Genomic DNA, 21,626 nt, shown 5'->3' on the forward strand with positions numbered 1-21,626 from the left:
GCACAAAAGGCATTCTCCCACTTTGACACGTGTAGCACTGGAGATGTGCCCCATTTCCACCACCTCAGGCAGTGCACTGAATCTCTAATTTGAAACTGTGCTGCAGTACGGTGAAATGCCCTCTCTCTCTCTCTCTCTCTCTCTCTCTCTCTCTCCCTCTGTCTCTCTCTCTCTATTGCTCTCCCTCTCCCTCCCTCTCCCATTCTCCCTCTCCCTCTCCCTCTGTCTCATCTCCCTGTCTCCTCTTCCTTTGAAGTGCCTCCACTCTTCGGCAAAGTGGGTAATGGGTGCAGGTGCTAATGCAGCTAGACGGGAGGGGGCAAACTTTTTGTCCAGTCTCATTCTTCCAATCAGCCCTTTGATATGTTCCTCCGTTTATGTCCCTTCCGAAGTTCCAGCCAGTCCCAGTGGCAGAGTGACATCATCAGTGTCCTTGATGATACAACAGTAGAATGACCACCTGGAAATCTATCCATAGAGAATTTTTAACACATCACAATATACAACACATAGATTACAAACTGTAGAAGTTGTCCGTTAATGTGTGGTTTTGTGCATATGAAGGGAAATACATTCTGCAGCTAGTTGTGTTTGATATAAAGAAATCTTTTGCACATCTGGAATGCGTGGTGATTTTGGTCATCCCCTGCCAGCCTCACCTACCGAGTGTGAGACTTTTCTAGTGTGTGTGTGACTCTATGAATGAGACTCAGCATGTATGTGACTCTGAATGTGTGTGACTGCGAGTGTGTGAGACTCTGCCAGTGTGTGTGTGATTCTGTGAGAAAGTATAACTGCGAGTGTGTGTGTCTCTTCCCGTGTGTGAGTCTCCTCCAGTATGACTCTGCATGTGTGAGTGTGTGTGACTCCGCCTGTGACTCAGTGTTCCGGGCTGAGGTGGGGGGAGACGGATTGGGCCGGAGCCCCCGCCGCAGTCGGCCATTGTCTCACACAGCACCCGCAGCTGTGAGAAGGGGGGGGGTGGGGGAGCGCCGCTTCCGTCGGCCTAATTAGCGCAGTAATTAACAGGCTCACCTCTCCCTGAACATATGCCGCCGGAGCGGGGAGGAAATTAGCCCGCTTGTTCCCGGCACGCGTGCGAGGGGCCTTAATGAGCCGGGCGCACACGTGACGGGGGCCACTTCCTGTCTGACCAGAGGCTGCAGGGCCTCGGCCTGGTCAGGTCAGGGTATCGGCCTGGCTGGTTATGATCTCCATATGAACCTTGTCATATTGCCGATACATGGGATTGGAACATCATAGTCTGTCCTCATAACACCTCTCATTGACTTAACCACTATACTATCACTATAGTGAAATTATTTTATTCTCTTTCCTTACCGTTCTTTAAGTGGGGAGAACAATCTTGTTTGGATAGTGAACCAGAAGGTTGCAGATCAAAATCCCTGGTGGCTCTGCAGCTGTGCCCTTCAGCGAGGAACTTAACATGCATTGATTGGGCCGGGCTGGGTAAACACGCGGTACCGTATCTGAAAATGTAATTTCGGATGGCCCCGGATAAGGGCGCAGGCTAAATAAATTACAGTAATGAGTCTGCCGTTAATGAGTGCAGTCGATGATTTGTCGCCTTCCTCGTCTTCTTTAGCAGCTTTTGTGAGTATAGCAAAATTCAGCTGAACGGGGGCGGCAAGGTGACCAAACGGTCAGAACTTCATAACCTGCTGCAGTGTCACCAGGCTCTCCTGTTGCCGCTGCAGGCACTTTGTTCTGAAAGGGGAGGTGCAAAGCATTCTGGGTAAAAGCGATTGAAAGGCCGGGGAGAAGCCATGCTGACACAGTCCCTCCAAGTCCTGTTAAGGCATGTTGACTCTTCATAGTGAAGGGGCACACAGATAAGAGACACGGCTGGTCTTTGAATGAAGTCTACCCTGCTCACAGTGGAATCCAACCCCTCTTTAATTAGTTGCAGCTGAGAGAATGTAGGCTGTTATCCCATTGGCCACTGCTCTCAGTCACCAGCAGCACAGTTCCCATCACCTGCTGTACAGCTGGCCCACTGGCTCCCTTTGCTAGCGTTAGCCGCACCAAACCTGTGCTTTACGTGCTGTAACAGCACATTCAGGACCAGTGCTTGCTTCCAGTGTGTTAGTCATTAATGCAGTGCTTGGACTGGCTGGTTATGATCTCCATATGGACCTTGTCATATTGCAGATACATGAATTGGAACATTTTAGTCAATCCTCTCACCCCTCTCATTGACTTAACCACAATTCTGTCTCTTTAGCAGAAAATTCTCTTTGCAGCATGGTCTCCATGCAAGAATAAATAGATTTCCTTAAATGCTTTGCTATTATGTAATTATCACTTTGTATTCTGGATTCCCTGCATTTCTTAAAACGGGGAGAACAATCTTGTCTGAGAAAATGGGAATGGCATTAACAACATCAATGCCTGTTACAATAACAAAATCAATCTTGTACGTTTTAAAATAAATAGTTGCACAGCTAATGAGAAAATGAGAATTTACTCCGCAGTACAAGCGACAGAGAGGCCTCAATTGCTGTGTAAAAGGGTTCTAATTCATCTGAAGAGCTAGAGACAGCGGTTAGACAAGGGTGTCCACTGCAGAGAGAGACTTTAGATCACTGTAGCCTTTCCTATAGGGATAACTGAATGCACTGATCAGGTACTGATTTACTGTAAGGGTAAGTGACTGCCTGCTGATATATATATATATGTATGTATGTATTTATGTAGGTGTGTAAGTTGCACTGCATTACATTACTGGCATTTAGCAGACGTTCTTATCCAGAAGGACTTACACAGGTTACAATTTTTACATGTTATCCATTCATACAGCAGGATATTTCCTGATGCAGTTGTGGGTTAAGTACTTTGCCAAAGGTTACGACAGCAGTGCCCCAGTGGGGAATCGAACCAGCAACCTTTCGGTTATAAGTCCTGCTCCTTACCACTATGGTGCGCTGCCACCCCCATGTGTGTAATTAAGTGTCCTCCCTCTCTTGCAGGGAAGCGCCAGCCTGGACATTCAGAACGTCAACCAGCAGACGGCACTGCACCTGGCTGTGGAACGGCAGCACACCCAGATTGTCCGGGTGAGTCGCCCTCAACACCCTCCTTCAACCCTCCCCCCCCCCCCCCCCCCCCCCCACCAATCCCCAGCAGCAGATGCTATCTCCCGTTATCTGCTCATCGCCGGCTGCTTTCTGATTCCGCCGATTGCGGAAGGGGGCACGGAATCGGAGCGGCGCAAGTTTTTAATTTAAAATCGCGGGCGCTCCTGCGACAGAATTAGCCCCGCGGATCAAACTGACGCAGCGCCAAGGAAAATGTTATCTCATGGGAAGGGTTGTGGGGGAGGAGGGAGGGGAGAGAGAGAGAGTGAGAGCGAGCGAGGAGGGGAGTCAACGAAAGGCTACTGAAAGGGTGCCATCTTGTGGACGCCGAGGGTACTGTGCACTCCCCCCCGCCGGGCGAGTTTGACCTGCGAAGAGGAGGGGAGAGAACAGGGAGAGATCACAGCGCAGAATGCTGCCACAGGTTAGAAAAGAAAGCTGCGCTGCTTAGCGGACATCAATGCAGTGCATCCCGTAGAACAACTCATTTGACTTTGTTTACTTTAAAATCACGAGCCTTGCTTTAAAAATGATCAACTTCGTCTATCTTGCTTACATTTAGCTGTTTTTCTGAACTGGTTAAACTTCTTTTTTTTTACGTAACTTAAACAGAATGTTTCCGCAAGTATGCCGTGTCGTTCTCCAGCGCAGCACCTCCGTAGGACTGCAGAGGTGACGTAACAGCACATCTCGTGTGTGGGGTGCGGATTCGGGTAGCGTGTGCTTCCCAGGTATTGCACCGAAGAGGGAGAGGCGCCCCGTTTTCCAATTACGCCCCCCCCTCCAGCCCGTCTGACTGCCGCTCATCTCCGTAAAGGACGATACTATCTGCGATGCGTTACCGCGGGGGCCGCGGAATATGAGAAGTCGCCGCCGCCGGGCCCCGTATTTGCATGCCGGAGATGATAAGTTGCGTTTCAAAGATGTGGCATCATTACCTTGGTTTGCCCCAAGGGAGGGGGGGGGGGCAGCCGGCTCCTCCCACCTGTAGCAGCTCCTCAGATGTGTTAATGGAGAAGAGTTTGCCTGGATCTCTCTCGCGGATGCAGTGCCAAAGACGTTATAGCAAGGGCCGCAGTGCATTTCGGCTCGTTCAGTTTCCCTTCAGAAGAAGTTTTTGAAAGATAGAACGGATAGAAGCAACAGAGGCGAGGAAAAGCCAGTAGCAGTGTTTAGTCCTGACTTCTCCCTCTGAGAGCTGAAATATAATGAGGGCAGAGCAACTCTTTGAAGGGGACCGTGTCTTTTGCCTAAAATCTCGGGCAGCCTTCCTTAATTTTGGTCACACTTGTGTTGATTAAGTAAGAAAAAGTGCTTCATAATTTCATTCACAAGCATAAATATCCATGCAGTCATGGAACGAATGTCAGGACCATTTTTGCCAGGTGAGGTAAGCAAGAAAGAAAATGGCACATGAGTGGTAATAAATGAGGTTTTGTCAGACTTGAAATGGTTTTATTACCTTTTTATTAATAGTTTTAATTTTCAGACTTTATTAATAGTTTTAATTTTCAAACTAGTGCAGTGAAAACCAGTGATTAACAGTAATCCTGATTGAATATGTTTTAGCTTTGCAGCAGTGACATTGAGGTTGTTGAAGCATTGCAAAAAATAGGGAAACCACTTCTCAGAGAATACCCCAACACTCTAACCTCCAAATCCTTGCAGCTAGATTTAAACCCAGCTGTAACCCCTCTGAAGAACTACCCATCTGAAGGAGCCAAGGAGCTGCGCCACCACAAGTCCAAACCTTAATCACATTAATGCCCAAAACAAAGTACTCGTTAAGAGTTTGTCTCAATTAGCTGCGGCTGTAACGATCCCACCGCTGCCACCAAAGGGAATAATCACCGCGGGCGGAACATCTGTTCTGTGGATCTTGGCGACTAATCCCGGCAGCTAATTCTCTCTGAATGGAAGTGGGCCGCGGTGCCGGGGAGCTGCTGGGTCTGGTTCAGCAGCAGAATTTGTCACGGATGCATATCCGGCGAGGCTGGGAGGAACCTTTCTGCCGAGCGGGGCCTCGCTCACTCGCCCACCCAGTCCCTTCCCCGGCTCCGCGGAGTCGCTGGCGCCATCCCGTGCCAGCGGCTTTGCGGCGCTGCCCAATTACGAAGTCCTTTTCATGTCCTTTATTTGGATAGTGCGTTTGGCACATTCGCGCGCTTTGGAAGGTAACCATCCCTTTGGGTGTAACTCAGGGAAACTGACAGGAGTGAGCTCAAGAAGTGTTATCGTTTCTTACTGCAGTACAATGCAGAAAGCGCCAGCCTCTTCCCTTACAGCAGAGTCATTCGTTTTAAAATATTGAAGGCAAATCTAACACATGTATTTTCATTCACATCAAACTGCAGGCTATACATGACTTTTTCATATTGTCAAATATGACGTATCGGGCCTGTTACTAAGCTTTACAGCCAGGTCAGCGAGGGAAAAGGGGAGAACAAGGGCTAAGCTGCCCTCTACCTAATTACATCAGTCAATCAATCAAATTTTATTTGGTATGGCACCCCTCACAATAGAAGTGTAATTAAAGCTCTCAATCCTCTCCCTGCACAATGCCAATACTAGTCAGGCTTCTGCCACGCCAGTGCTGAGGAGAACCTTTTCTCATAGAGGGAGACAAAACAGCCGTCAGTATCGCTGAAACCTAATGAAACGCCTTAGGAATACTTAAGAGTTGTTAACTTAATCTTCTTTGCCTATTGATTCCTCTCGGGTCCCTTCTCTTTTTTTTTTCTATGAAGTTATCAGTGTGTGTCCTAAAGGTGCGAGAAACAGCTTGGCGAAACGCACACCTTCCCGCTAGTGAACATCGATCACGGAGCGGCCCGGCTGACGGGAAAGGTTTTTTATTTCCACCTTGTCGGAGCGGGCGCCGACAGAGACGGGAGACAAAACCAGACTGCGGTTCATCTGTCCGCGCGAGGAGAGCGGACTCCCGGGGAGCCGCAGTAATAATGAATGGCGGACTGCTTTTTAAACACGGAGGCTTTGTAATGTCAGGCCGCACTGCTCTGTCGGAGGTGGCTCGGTCAGGGAACGGGATGATATAATTTGGTGTCTTAAGTCCTCCGTGAGTCAGAAGCTCAGACTCTTCAAAGGAAGAAGCTTTATTTGTCCTTTTTTGTGGTCAGAGGTGCTGCAAGGAGAGGAGTTCAGATGTTGTACTCGGAGGCCAGGAGGGAGTCCACTGTGGCTGAAGGGGACAGGAGAGCTAGAGCTGAGACATAGTCTTATAGTCTTTCATGTGATGATGTGATGGAGATGGTTACAGTTATACATGTGAAAACCAGAGTGGATATCCTTGTGACCCATGGGCACGCTCAGGAAAGAGATCACTACTTTATCTCGTAATTCAACAGCGTAAACGTCTAATCTGAGTTTTGGAGTAATGTTTTGCATTTTTGGGGGAAAATTCGAGTGGACACTCATGGAAGGTTGCTGCTCTTAAAAGCACATGCTAAGTGAATAGCCCTTTTAAGGCTGATTGCTATTTGATAATGTCCAACTGGTCAGTTTTTAGGAAGTGGCTCTAGGTCTCTGCTGCAGTGCTGTGAGTCTGAACCTCATTTTTCTGTGTCCCCGCAGCTGCTGGTACGGGCGGAGGCCAAGCTGGACGTCCAGGACAAGGACGGGGACACGCCCCTCCACGAGGCCCTCCGGCACCACACGCTGTCCCAGCTGCGGCAGCTCCAGGACATGCAGGACGTCAGCAAGGTGGAGCCCTGGGAGCCCTCTAAAAACACGGTGAGGTCCCCTTCCTCTCCACCCTTCCTCCTCTTCCCAGCATCACCACCACGACCATCTCCTCCTTGGTTTACATCCAGTCTGGCACATTAAGTCATATTCAGATGGATTTTCAAATTTCAAATGGTGGGTATTCTAGTTCCAACTGTTGGATATTCAAATTCCAAAACGCATATGACTCTTATCTGTCCCGAAGGTGGTGTGATTGTATATTTGGTTTTTTCATACATTGATTCAGTATGTTTCAGCAGTCATTTCCGTGTAGATATTTGACAGCCAACAACATCACTGGTGTCTGTAACAAAAAAAGAATCAAAGGTAAACTCCACGCAAAGCATTGTATAGTCTCACTGGCTACCCTGATGAATATTCATAAGCAGGTTTTGATTCTGACTGATTGGTAGTTACAGAGATCCTGCACATATCAATAGTGATTAAAATGAAAAGCAAACAATTAACAGTTTTACTGCTGATAAATATTCATAAGTGCCAGCTGGCAACGGAACCTTTATATTCATTGCAAAATTTGGGAAATGTGACATCTTGTTAAGAGAATGAAATGTCTCTTCTCTTCCTGTGCATAGCTGCTGACAAAATGCAGTGAAGACCATCTCTCAAGATAGACAACGCACATGGTTAACCACTGGTCTTCAGTATGCATTGATCTTTTGACAAGAACATAGGATAGACCAGCCCTTATTCTCAGACTTCAGTCACCTTCAGTCCTGTCCAGTTTTGGCAAAGTGGATTGCACACCTGACATCCAGAAAGTTTTCTGTAATTTATAAAGTGGAAAACTACAAGTTCTGCTCCTCCTTTAAAGATCACTCTAATGAACGCTCACTTCCAGCCAGACTCTTTTTGGCAAGCGGTTCTGAAAACCTGCCTTATTTGTTATCTCAGGTAAAGGTGGAAACTTGACACCCTCTTATTCGGAACACAGCACAGACGGCAGCATTTGTTTCATGTGAAGCGCCGCTCCTCAGACTTGCTTTATTTGGAGCAGGGATTTGCTGGCCTCCCTCGCAGCTCCCATTCATCATCCATCCGAGGAGGTGTCAGCGGGTAGAGCGCCACCTGTTGGCCTCCCCGCGATACTGTGGCCTCGGCCTGTCTGCGCCTTTCCTGGTACGCAGCAGACGGTAGTTAATGGAGATATCTGCTACGGATTCACTCTCCCGCGCAACACGGCTTTCAGGCGGGAATCAAATTACGCGGCCTGATGGGTCCGTAAGTGCGAAATATGAAAACCGCTGGCTGAAGACAATCAGGGGAAATAGCCCAAATTAACAAGACCGGGAAGTTCCATTTCTTTGTCATCGCTAAGCAAACTCATCTGGAGGAGAAGGCCGTGAATGCAAATCTAGTCCAGGAGAATGGATTTTTAATTAGAAGCGCAGGGCTGGGTCTCTTTGACGGGGAAGTGTGGACGAGGAGTCTCTGGCTGCCTGGGGCGATAACAGAATTCTGGCCCAGAGGCCCAGTCCGTTGCTTACGCTGCTGTATTTGCGTTGCTTCGCTGATGCCCGTACATGGAGCGTCTTACTGTATTTACATCTTTCACATTCCGTTAGCGCTGCTGGAGTTTTTACTGCCGCGACGTAGCCACCTTGCTGAAGAGCAGTAGCACAGCGTCCTGGTCAGAATCTCAGCCATCTTTTCTCAGGTCCAGCATCCACTGCTGTGAGCATTTCCACGGGTCTTTCGGTTGAATTGAGCACTCTTTGGACCCAGAGTGACCTCCCAGGAGAAGCAGATTGTCGGTGCCGGCTCATTGGTGGGGGGGTGGGGGGGGGGGGTTCTCCATCCAGTTTGAAGACGGCCATGACTTTGTCCTTGATTGCCGCAGACAGGTGGTTTGCTGTGTCCTTTTGAAAATACCATCACCATCGTTTCATTCGTGAATCTAAAAGGACAGCCTCTCCACACATTTATTGATTTCCTCCCACTGCTGAAGTACTTTGTTCCGCTGCTGGTTTGTCTGAATGCTCAGCGGGGACTTTGCTGAGGAGGCTTCTCTTGCATTTGAACAGGGGTTCGTTGCTGCAACATATGTACTGCTGTGGTGTTGTATGACTCAGTAGTGGTGGAAGAGTCAGGCTTTGAATGGCTTTAATGGGTGGAGCCGGCATGTGCTGTCAATCACTAACACGTTACGTTGTGGGCATTTGGCAGGTGCTCTAATCCAGAGCAACATACATAGGTTACAGTTTTTATATTATCCATTGCTACAGCTGGATATTTACTGACGCAATTCTGGGTATAGTACCTTGCCCAAGAGTGCAGCAGCAGTGTCCCAGCAGGAAATCGAACCAGAAACCAATTACCAGTCCTGCTCCTTACCGCTATGCTATACTGCCGCCGCTAGCATATGAGCCTATCAAAAGCGTTTGCGTCTGCTGTAATCTGCCAATCTGGGCAAATTCGAGTTCAGGTCATCTTGTCAAGGGTCTTGGTGTTAAATTTAGCTTGTTAAATTTTGTCTGTGGGCCTTGTTGAAACTGATCTGCTTTGGTTTTGTATGTGTATTGTTGTATCGACAGATCCTTCTGCAGTATGAAACAGTGTGTTAGTGTTCTTGAAGGTCAGTGCGATGATAGTAATATGGAGACAGGGAGAATAGGGAGTGCTGTTGTGTCTGTCTCACCGCCGGCCCTCCTCCCTCTCCTCTCTGCAGTTGATAATGGGCCTGGGGACCCAGGGGGCGGAGAAGAAGAGCGCGGCCTCCATCGCCTGCTTCCTGGCGGCCAACGGGGCCGACCTGACCATCCGCAACAAGAAGGGCCAGTCGCCCCTGGACCTCTGCCCCGACCCCAGCCTCTGCAAGGCCCTGGCCAAGTGCCACAAGGAGAAGACCAGGTGGGTCCGGCGCCGCCGTGGTCCGAACAGGCCTTGGGAGTAAGCAGAATGCTGGCCTAGCCAGGAATTGAGAGCCAGCTGTGCTGATTGGCTAGCTGCATGAACAAGCAATACTGCCATTGGTGCAGTCTCCACATTAAGACGGAGTTCTTTCAGACTAAAATTTGAACTGATTGGTTCACATTTAAATGAAAAACTGATCTGAACTTGATTTAGCCATTTTAATCATACCAGTTTAACAGGAGACTCAATATAAATGTATTTCAGTTAAGTGTTTGAGATAAGAGGTGGGTTGATGTACTGTAGTCAGTAGATTTCAGCATATCTTCCCAGGGCATTAACAGCATGGATCTGTATTGTACTTTCAAAGGAATCTCTTGGAATTTAATCAAAGTTCACAGCTGAGCTGAGCTGTATTGTCTTGGAAGTGGTGAAAATGTGTTTATCAGTAATGAAGACATGTAATAATAGACTGGCAGCAGTTTGGTTTATTTTAGAGGTGATAATTATGAGAACAGATAATACAGCATTGAACAGAATAAAGACTTTAGCTTTGGAACAAAGGCAATCTCATCAATCTGATCCACACGCTATGACACTTTTCCAGTCCGGACTGTATCTGCAGTATATTGTAATTTGACTTGAAAGTCCACGTTATTGTTATTAATAGGTCAATTATTAAATACCCAATAATCCAGGACAACTCTAATAGCTCTCCTTCCCTGTCCCTGTCTCATTACTTCTCTCCCTCCCTGTTCTTTTTTCTTTTTCATTCTCTCTCTCAATCTCCATCTCTTTCTTTCTTTGTCTCATTATTTGTCTCTCTCATTGTTATTGTCTCTGTTCTTTCTTCTTTTTTCTGGGTCTCTCTCTCTCTCTGTCTCTCTCTCTCTCTCTCTCTCTCTCTCTCTCTCTCTCTCTCTCTTCCCCCCCCTGTCTTTGTCTCCCTCAGTGGTCAGGTGGGCTCTCGCAGCCCCTCTCTAAACAGTAACAATGAGACACTGGAGGAGTGCATGGTGTGCTCGGACATGAAGAGGGACACGCTCTTCGGCCCCTGCGGCCACATCGCCACCTGCTCCCTCTGCTCGCCGCGGGTCAAGAAGTGTCTCATCTGCAAGGAGCAGGTCCAGTCCAGAACCAAGGTACCGCCCAAACGCCGGCTCCCTCCCCAAGCCGTCTGTTCACCGCTTCGCAGTTGCTGCGGAGATTTTATCACAACGTGGCAACCCACACTGTGAAAGACGGAATGCTTTGCGGAGTGCGGATTGTCAGTTTTTTCAGCTATTCCGTTCGCAGCTCAAACACGGACCCACAGCCAGCAGGAATGTAATCATTTGATATAGTATAATAATGACTCAGTGGAAATGTGGGAAGATCTAATCTCATTTCCCACAACACCCTTCAGCTGGGTATTTAATTTTCGTCTGAAGGTTCGGCCATAACTTCTTGTTGACATAGCCTCTCCTTCAAAGTGTATGCATTAAAACATTGTTTGTCTACTGATGCAATTTACACTCATTGAAATTTAAATGAAGTGTGTGTGTGTGTGTATGTGGGTACCTCCTGTTCTGATAAATCCTCTTCAGAGGTTACTCCAAATGAATAGCACTTACGTCTGATATAAATGATTTCAATTGTGCATCAGAAATGCAGTTTAGAATACCAAAGTGATTAATGTGTGACCCCTGACTTGAGAATCATTCGCTTGTTCTGGTCTTTGAAATGTGAATGTATTCAACTAATGGATCTAGACTGGGAATTATAAGCCATTGGTACAGATTTTTGGGGGGCTATCTGTCTTTTAGACTATAGCAGCCATTTTGAGACTGTTAAATTGAAGGATAGGGGTCCTGTTTTTCATCCCAGCAGCCATTACGGTGATGTGTTCTTACAGTAACAGAACTGAGATATTTCTTAGTCAAGAGCACGCATCTCTTTCCTGAAAGAGGAGGCCTGTGTGGTCTCCATGTGGAGTGTTGTATTTTTATGCTTTAATCAGTCTCTTTTTTGAGGTGTGCGTGTGCGTGTGCGTGTGCGTGTGCGTGTGTGTGTGTGTGTGCAGCGTATGCAGCGTATCCTCACGGTGTCTCTCTCCTCTCAGATCGAGGAGTGTGTTGTGTGCTCGGATAAGAAGGCAGCAGTCCTCTTCCAGCCCTGTGGTCACATGTGTGCCTGTGAGAGTAAGTGACCTCACCTATCATATTATCACATTATACCATCTCACTCCGACCTCTGCCTGTGCACTTACAGCCCCCACCTATCAGCTCACTAAATCCATCTGCCTGTGTACCTTACCTCTACACCTGTCCACCTGTAACCTCCTTCACCACCTGCCTGCTTCCTAACTCCTCCCCCTGATTCCACATCTGATTCCATATTCCACATCTCCACAACTTAACATGTCCGCCTGCTTCTACACCTGTCAGCTCACTACTGCCTCCACCTCCCTCTATAGCTGTCCCCATAGCACCTACTTCTTCAACTGCCAGCTCACTAAATTTATCTGCCTTTGTACCTTTCCTCTACACCTGTCCACTTATAACCACCTTCTCCGTCTGCCTGCTATCTCACACCTCTGCCTAATTCCAAACCTGTCAAGTTACTACCTCCACCTACTTCTACACCTGCCAGCTCACTAACTCCATCTCCTTCTGTACCTTAACACCTCCATCTGCCTCTACACCTGTGCACATATAACCTGCTTTATCACCTGCTAGCTTACCAACTCATCCACTTGCTCCCACATCTGCCAGCTCAACAATGTCCCCTTGCTTCTCCACCTGCCAGCTGACTACCACCTCCACCTGCCTCTGTACCTGTCCCCTATCACCTCCTTCTCCACTTGCCAGGTTACTAACTCTTTCACCTGCTTTGACACCTGACTATCGCTGCCACCTGCTACTACACCTGCCAGTTGATCTCCTTCCTCTCCACATTGGCTCTCTCCCTCCACCATCTGCTTCTACACCAGCTAGCTTACCACATGCACTTGCCTCCGCACCAGCCAGTTTGGCACACACTCCACCCGTCAAATCACCACTTCCTCCACCCACCTCTTCACCTGCCAGCTTAGCTCTCCTAATTTGAAATGCGCCTGGCTTTGTTCTGTGAGGAAACGCGCCCCAGGGAAACTTCAAAGTGCTGCATTCAACAAGCGGTTCTTCTCCATACAGGAGCACTTGGACGGTCGCCAGCCGGAGAAAAATAGAGGTTCAGAGAGCTGTCACGCTCCGGATGCCATTTATAACGTCGCCAGGACACACTTCACTTGAATGCACAATGATTCATATTTCATTCTTAAATATGTGCCATGCGGTATAAGAGATCTGAGCACTGACACAGTTGTGTAACAGCAGCACTTGCATTCGGAGGGGCTGAACTTCCTTCCCAGCTTGAAAGAGAGGGGAAGGGGGCCGATTGTGAGTGCAGAATCCATTTCTGCTTTCTCACCATGTCCTTCCTTCATCAGATACCAGCGTTAGGTTTTTTCGGCAGGACAAGCCTGGGGAAGTCCTTGAGCTCCTTTACGTTCCCATCAATTGACTGTGATCCGTTTGACCGCCCCAGTGGCCAGGTGTTTTTGGGATGGGGTGTGCGGGCTCATAGTTCCCCAAATCATTCCCCTCATTAAGACCCAGCGAGCTGCCTCCACCATCATCATTTACTGCAATGATATCTGCTCTCTCAACCGCTCTTTTATTACGATACCACGGATAATGACAACCCTAATAGAAACGGATGGTCATTTTACGGTCAGTCTAAACCTCCTATTAAAAGCGCTCAGGAGCATTAGGGGACGTGAAGGTAATGTCTTAGCTCAACAATGGAGCGCGATTCCCCCACCGCTTGGCTGTCCTCGACAAGCCCGGCTAAATTAAATTACAAACATTTACATAAACTCAATGGCGCACTGCTCTCAGATCCTATTTTTTTAAAACACTGGCTTCTCTTAAGAGGATTTCCAGCAAGCTGTTATTTCAAATCAAGGGGTGTTTGGATGGTCTCAGTAGTTACCCCTTTCAAAAAGCAAGCCTGCTGTGAATACCTATCAGTGTTATCTTTCTTTAGTGCACGCCACTCTCTTTTCGTCTTCATCCTCCTGCTCGGATATTCTTGTTTTGTTCTCCCTTTCTATCCCACCCTCTCGATTGATGTTTTCGGAGAACAATTCGAAGCTCGAGTTCCACTTTCTTCCCCCGGGGATATTTTCAGACACCTTTTTAAAAACTCCTCTTCCAGGCGCATTATTTAATTGCTTAGCAGGTGTCCCTGTGCAGGGTAACCTCTATTGCTTATTTCGCTCATGTCTCCTCCGCGCGGCCAGATGTTCCCCGAGCAGATTCGGGTTGGGAACCCAAGGGTTCACGGCCGGCGTCTGCAGCGGAACTCAGACGCGCTCAGATTTTACACTGTGGCCCAGATACAAAGAAATTCACCGAGCAGGAACTTATTGATGGGAATAAAACATATGGGGGATGAGAGCGCTGTGATTTTATTTATTTATTTATTTTTTTTGGTATCGAGCAGCTGTCTGTATCTGAGAGTCTCTTTGACAGGGACGGGAGGGGCTGATGGGTCTGTTGAAGCGTGTAAAAACAGTTGTGTCAGTGGCGCACAGACAGGTCCTGCTGAGCTACCTGCCAGGCCAGCAGCCTCTAACCCACCAGGAGGAAGGGTTCACTGCGAGGGCTCAGCACTTTCCCGCACTGACATGGCTTTGCTAGGCTTTCGGGGACAGGTGGGGCGGTGTGAGTACACAGCTATTTGGTTTTAGTCAGTGAAGTGGAGTTTCTCCCTTTGATTGGCTGATGAACCAGTTTCGGCTTCTCTGTGCTCACCAATTGGCCGGTTTTTCCCTTTCATTGGCTGATAAACCATTTACGGCTTCTCTGTGCTCACCCGTTGGCCGATCTAAAGACTTCTCCATTGACTGTACGTTAGTAGTCGTTATGTTAACCTGTTTGGTTAGTTGATTAAAAAAAAAAGCTTCACTGTGAACTGATTGGCTAGGTGATTTGGCTAGGTGACCTCCTCATATTCTCTCATTGGTTGGGTTGGTTTGCAGGTTGGGTGCCCCTCCCGTCCTCGCACTGTCATTGGTTGAATGGTGCGGGGAAACCCCCTCACCCCTTGCTCTGATTGGCTGACCCTGTTTCTCGCGTCCCCCCCAGACTGCGCCAGCCTGATGAAGAAGTGCGTGCAGTGCCGGGCCGTGGTGGAGCGCCGCACCCCGTTCGTCCTGTGCTGCGGAGGGAAAGGTATGGAGGATGAGGCCACTGATGAGGACCTTAGTGAGTGAACCTTCCACACGTTCCCTTTTAATCCTCTTCCTTCTCCCCCCCCGCTTTCTTTCTCATAGCCTGTGCCTTTGCGTTTCTCATTCGGCTCAGTTTAACCCCTGCTCACCTCCACCCCGCTGTTCTGTCGGATCTGCTGAAGTCTGTGTGTTTGAAGTGTCCCTCCGCCTCAAACACCACGGTCGTTAGGACCTACAGAGCGTGGTCCATGGGTTGTCTGCTCAACCAGACTGCAACGTATTTGCGAAGCGCGCGGTAATGTTGCAGGGAAACTGTTTGAATTAACCGTCTTACAGAACTGTCAATGTGCACTAACCTTGCTCCCACAGTAAATGGTAACCCGTGTTTACGGCAGTAGCTGCACGCTCACTATGAAACCCTGTCGTGTAGGACTTTGTCTTTGCGCTCATCCGTCACCAAATGTGCATGTTGTGTCCATCACCTGTCCTTTGCCTGAGGTTGTAGATTTTTCTGCACAGTATATGAAGAATGTTCAGTGCAGTGAGCGAACTTCCCTTTTTTAATGTAATTTTATTTGAATGTTTTTTCATCTCCTGTCTTTGCAAAACATTTACGCACTTTTTTATATGCATTTAAATCACCTTAATTTAAGACTCATCGATTTCCCGTGTATTCATTTTTTTGATTTTTAATTTTGTTAAAAGGGAAACTGTTGTGAGTTCACCCAGTATCCTATTGGCTAAGGTTCACTGTATCTGTCTTCTACATGGTCGCTTTTTATCTTGACTGTGGAAGGTCTTTTTGAAGCCCATCTTGTGCTTTCACATAACACACAGAAACACACATTCCTTGACTATTGGGGTACACACAACGTACATAAAAGAAGTACAGAGAAACAGATGCACTGAATCCCTGACTGCTGTGATGAATGTGTGTGGAAGAGTGTCTGTTCTCCTTTCACTACACTGTCACACACTCATTTGCTATGGCTGTGTGAAGTGGGAATTTGACCCAGTTTGAAGGCTTCGTTAAGTGTCACTCGGACTGCTATTGCATACTGACACTGGGATGAATCAGTTTCATCTAGGATTTGAGCAGGTTCCCCCAGAGCAGAGGGCTAGATTGGAATGTGTGTTTGGTCCTCCACCAGCTAGGGGGCACCATACAGGTGGTGCACTGTACCTTAAGACCTGGTACAGTGCTGGTTTTCATTGTTTGAGATGTGAGCAACCCATTTTGACAGCACATGAATCCTTGATCAATGAGTTTCTGATTACTGATGCATTAGCTGCCCCTCAAGAACTTCAGTGGCTGGTGACCATCTCACTCATCATTAGTCCCCAGCTGGTCTCAAATATTCAGCTCCCAGTGCCTGCATATTTGATTTGATAAAAAAGATGTTTTTCTGTAGAGAACAACTTGTGGCCCATCTCCCACGTAAGGCCTTGTACGATCCAACAGATTCAATGGGGGGTTTGCAAAGTAAGCCCCTGTTTTGCGTTTGAGTCGCCAACATAAATGGCAAACGAAGATACCACCAACCTTTGATCCTGCCGTTTTCAGCTGAAAGCTGAGCATTCTGGGCCGCAGAAAGTCACCCCCCCCTTTTCACCTCCACATCTTTTGACAAAATTTTCCCTCTCAATGTTGTAAATGATGTTTCCGATGCCCAAGCTTGCTGTCCCGCAGGGGATAGAATCGGGAGTTGCCATGGGCTACCGCTAGCCCACAGGCCACTTTTCGGGCATCTCTTAGCTGCACTGGTGCGTGCCTCGGGCAGCGCACTGACGTAACACTCTGATTGGTTGCTTCTCAGCAGGGGGCTCAAACTCAGTGGCAGGGGGTTCGCAGGATCTGCTCCAGACCAACAATCTGGCGCTAAGTTGGTGTAAGTATTTACCCCCCCCCCCCCCCCCCCCAACACCCCCCAACCCCACCCCCACTCCTGGTCAGTCTTTACTCTGCCATGCAGGTCTCCTCCAAAATCCCCCTCCCTTTCCCTTTTCCCCACACAGAATGCAACAACACGCCCCGCACACAGACACGCTCACACAAACACTGCTTTCCACCCTGTACTGCCATTAAGCAATGATCCTGGTTCAGCTGAAACGTCTTTAACAACCAAACGAATGCTGTGAGGGTCAAAGCTGGGGGCGCAGGACCACTACCCGTGGGCGCCATATTCATAGTGTGCCCCTTCCCCACTATGAGTTTGTATGCCATAAAAAACCTGTAAAATGTCCACCCTCTGGTACCAGAGTTTGAAAACCCTGCTTTGTCCGTGTCACCCCGACGTCCAGTATATCTGGATCCTACACTGCAGGAGGTGGCACGGCAGTGCAATTGCTGTGGTGGTAATTTGCCCTGCATGTGCAGGCAGGGCAGCGGGCTGTCTGTCGAGAAGGCGTTTGAGTGACAGCCCGCAGAGGCCCGGCCGGCCAAAGGAGACCCGCCCCTCTGATTTCGGTCTTTTTCGCTGTGTACGGCTCCTGATCCGTTTTCTCTGGTGCCCCGCAGCAAGCGGAAACATCCCGGCTCTGCAGAGGGACAAGGACAACACCAACGTCAACGCAGACGTGCAGAAGCTGCAGCAGCAGCTGCAGGACATCAAGGAGCAGGTATGATCACGGGCGCAGCCGGCACCAGTGCACCGCACTGCACCGCACTGCAGAGTCCACAATCCGTTTGGTTGTGCATCTGACTTTTAAGCGAGCTCCAAAACAGTTGTGACTGTGGTGTTATGAAATTGATATTTGCTGGATACGTATTTAAATGTAATCTGGGACCTTATAAGTAACGCTTATGGGCGGCGTTGTAGCATAGTGTTAAAGAGCAGGGCCCGTAACTGACAGGTTGCTGGTTCGATTCCTTGCTGGGGCACTGCTGCTGTACCGTTGGGAAAGGTACTTCACCCACAATTGGCTCCTTAAATATCCAGCTGTATAAATGGATAACTTGAAAAGTGTAACCCGTGTAAGTCACTCTGGATAAGAGTGTGTGCTGATTGCCAGTAATATAACGTAATGCATTTCTCTCCTCAGACTATGTGCCCGGTGTGCTTGGACCGGCTGAAGAACATGATCTTCATGTGCGGCCACGGCACCTGCCAGCTGTGTGGGGACCGCATGAGCGAGTGTCCCATCTGCCGCAAGGCCATCGAGCGCCGTATCCTGCTCTACTAGAGCCCCGGGCCCCCCCCCCCCCCCTCCCCGGCCTTGCTGCTCCACCCGACCCCCCGAACCCCTGCACCACCAGCTGCTTCTCCATCCCCACCCGTCTTGTGTATCTGCAGGCATGCCTTTGTCTCGTGCAAGGAAAACGGACTTTACACGCGCAGAATGACTGTCCCAGGAAAAGGCTGTTGAGTTAGTCTTGGTAAAAAAATGTCCCTCGGTCGGAGCATTAAGGTTTCCCCGCGGATCTCTGCGGCCGCCACTGGCTGCTCTTGCATCCTTGATTTTTAGGAAGGCCCCCGCCCCCCCGTGGAGCTACACGTCGCCTCGCTCTGTGTCTGGTCTTCCTGTCCTGTGTGCTGCCTTGCGCCGGTCCCCAGAAGAAGGGTTTGTGGGTGCTCTTCTGATCCCTCCCCTGGCCTCCCTTTCTCTGCCAGGGTCCCGGGACGTGAGCCGCGGCTGTGAGCGGCTCTCATTGAACGTAATAAAAAGTATTGAACAGCAGGGGGAGCCACTGAGCAAGAGATGTTTTCACTCAGCCCGGCCCCTCCCCTTGTCTGTGATCCGTTGTTTGCTTGCTTCTGATGCCAATGTGGACTTTGTGCGGAAGGCTTCCTGTTGCCAAGCCTTCACTTTCTTTTATTATATTGTATTGTTTCTGATGCAGATATATTTAATTAAGTGTTGCCACCATCACACCTGCCCTAAGGTATTATAGACGATATCCTCTCTCTTACTCGGCTAATATTTAAGAGTTATATGGCACAGCTTTGAAACAAACAGAGGTCTAACTGCAGTCCCAAAATTTAGCTGACTTTACTATATCCTGAAGTCCTCTGCTGTTTCACCCTGGGAGTCCAGAGGTCTTGATTGGTTTGGGGTGGGGGGGATAATGTTCCTCTGTGTCGTTCTCCAACACCCAGGAGGTAGTTGGAAATGAACGCGTTTGTGAGAGAAAGGTTGGCAAGCCTCTCTCTGCAGACGCCATCTTCCCCGCGCCTCGGCACAAGATCATTTCCCAAGAGCCCCCTGCCGTCTCCGCCAGCAAATGAAACCCGCTGGCCCTGCGTACCTTATCTAGGAGTCGATAAAGACGGCAGGCTTTTGCATTCAGGTGGAGGTGCCTTAACCTCCCCCACCGCCCCCACCCCCTACACAGCCATATCTAGGCTAACTGCCCCACTTCCCTCTGCCCTCTTACCGGCAGGTGGCTGAATTGATCTTAATAAAGTGCAGTCGTGTTAAAGTGCTGGAAGTCCACTCCTGCCCCACTGATAAGGTACTGATACCACAGTCCAATATCCCAGGCAGCAGGGCCTCATTGGGGCTGTTGCCTGACCTTTGCTGACCGAATCGCTAATTCAGTACAAGCACCAGCAAGTTTGAGTATTGCGTCTCTCCTGAACTGTATAGGCAGGTAATACAAACTGGGCTAATTGCAGCGTCAGAATACTTTCATAGGTTTGAGTCTATATAACTAAATAGTCCCTTTATGTCGTGTGTTGCTGTGGACGATCCTACAAATAACGTATGCATTACAGAATAAGTCACACTACAACCAACAGTTCAGCGCAGTAAAAGGGATGTAATACGGTGTTGTCCTAAACGACAGTATGAGCTAAATGTGCAAGGCTTCTAACCGTCGGTTAATCTGTGCTGCTTCCTTGTTTACGCATTTTAGACGCTTGTGGGGATAAGGTGCTACCTTGATTATTGTCAACTGAAAACGCTCTCTCTCTGTCTCTAGATACATCAAATTAAGCAACAATCTAATGTAAAGCCAACACAGATAAATATTTTATTTACTTGTAGTAGAGAATAAATGACTATTTTGTACGGCTGCTCGGAATAGGCTTGGTAGGCGTTGCATCCTTCATGAAGCTAAATGCGGCTTTTCACTCGATGTGAAGCTCTCTCCATAAATATCAATGTTGACAAACTAGGTCCCTCAAGTGTCGGGCTACCGGTGAACGGTAACGAAGCACGCTTTGTCCTGAAGCTTCCGTGGGCTTATTGTTTTCACCTGGCCGTGCAGTGTTGTGGGCTAACTGATCATCACTAAAGGGTTTTTTTTTTTTTTTTTTTTTTTAATGTCAAGAAGAAATAAACTTGTACCTAGCCAGCTTTGAAGGCAGCTCAGTATGTTGTCTGAGGTGCTGGTTTGTTCTCATTCATTTCTCATTCAGGCCAGGTGATGACCACCGTGTGGCATCACCAAAAACAAACCGAGATGTTTTTTGACAAAGAAATAACCTTCACGCTTCAAGTCCTTTTTCTTTCCTCTTGTCTGTTTTTATGATAATGTTAACATTTAAAGCTAGAATGCACTAATGTACCTTATGATAGTGTTGGTAGTAGTGTATTGTGTTGTTCTTTTTGTTACCGTTATTTTAAAGGTCAATTTAAAAAATGAAAAAATTAATAAAAAAACTGTCCTGTTTCTTTGCACCACTGTAACTGGAAAGGGTGCAGCTGCAGCCTTTCTTTTGATTATAGCCTGTAACATCAAAAGCAGTCCGCTCTGTATTGCTAAGTGCTTCTTAAAGAAATGTATTGTTAAAAATAAAGGTCATATGGAAAAACTGTGGCTTTGACAACTAACACTGGCACTGCCTGGCTGCTGTCTTGTTTGTATGTGAGTGAGTAATGTCGCCATGGTGTAAAACTGTCTGAGTGTTAAGAGCAGCAGATTAAAGCTCTTAGATTTCACAGGGAGGGATGGAGCATTAGCATTTTGTTGTCTTTCCACCGCTGTGTCACACGTCTCCGCTAAAAAAGAGGAGGCTGTTGAGAATGCAAACGCTGTGAAAACAAGTCTCAAATGTAATGCCATTTATCACCAGAATGAAAAGGGGAGGTAAAATCAAGCCCTAACTACCCAAAATGGAAGAGTGCATGTTTTCTTGTTAGGGATGTGACCGGGGAGATTGCAAAACCCATCCTTCCCACTTAATCAAATCCCCTTGGTCTTGTTCCAGCTCATCAAGCAACACATTCATAACCTTGATGCATCGGGCTTTTTTTTATATATATACTTTTCACTGTTTCTTCTCCTTGAAAGTAAGACCCTCACTCACTCAGGGCAGCACTGAAATCCCCTTTTATTCTGTAGATTTATCAACCTTTCTTTCACCACGCCTGTCTCGCAAAAAAAACCTTGGGAAAGTTCTGAAGCCGTCTCTCAAAAGCCTGTTCTGGGTGCACTTTCACTGAACTCAGGGCTGCAGACACAGTCAAGTGCTTTGGAGTTTTTAGCAAAGGGAAAAAGGCTTTGGTGAGATCTTATGACCAGAGCCCTGAGCAGCCTCCTCCTTTGTACGTAGTGCATGTGGGCAGCAGTATAGCGTAGCGGTAAGGAGCAGGGCTTGTAACTGAAAGGTTGCCAGTTCGATTCCCTGCCAGGGCACTGCTGCTGTACCCCTGGGAAAGGTACTTAACCCAAAATTGCCTCAGTAACTATCCAGCTTATAAATGGGCAACGTAAAAAT

The 21,626-nt window shown here is 48.1% G+C and overlaps 1 protein-coding gene across 6 annotated transcripts in view; it reads left to right on the forward strand.

Annotated features, from left to right (window-relative positions):
• Positions 1–20,229, forward strand: part of mib1 (mindbomb E3 ubiquitin protein ligase 1) — a 101,857-nt gene extending 81,628 nt beyond the window's left edge. The window contains exons 14-22 of one of the 6 annotated variants that reach the window (XM_036519597.1): positions 2,991–3,077; positions 6,690–6,848; positions 9,526–9,707; positions 10,660–10,849; positions 11,809–11,887; positions 14,879–14,998; positions 16,782–16,853; positions 17,483–17,583; positions 18,007–20,229. In XM_036519597.1, the coding sequence (XP_036375490.1) occupies positions 2,991–3,077; positions 6,690–6,848; positions 9,526–9,707; positions 10,660–10,849; positions 11,809–11,887; positions 14,879–14,998; positions 16,782–16,853; positions 17,483–17,583; positions 18,007–18,147 (1,131 nt within the window). In that variant the 3' untranslated portion in view covers positions 18,148–20,229. The remainder of the gene's footprint in view (positions 1–2,990; positions 3,078–6,689; positions 6,849–9,525; positions 9,708–10,659; positions 10,850–11,808; positions 11,888–14,878; positions 14,999–16,781; positions 16,854–17,482; positions 17,584–18,006) is intronic. The other 5 variants (XM_036519598.1, XM_036519599.1, XM_036519601.1 and 2 more) reach the window with 5 other exon arrangements.
• Positions 20,230–21,626: the final 1,397 nt, after the last annotated feature.

Source organism: Megalops cyprinoides, chromosome 24, assembly GCF_013368585.1.
Source record: "Megalops cyprinoides isolate fMegCyp1 chromosome 24, fMegCyp1.pri, whole genome shotgun sequence".
NCBI classification, from domain to species: Eukaryota; Metazoa; Chordata; class Actinopteri; order Elopiformes; family Megalopidae; genus Megalops; species Megalops cyprinoides.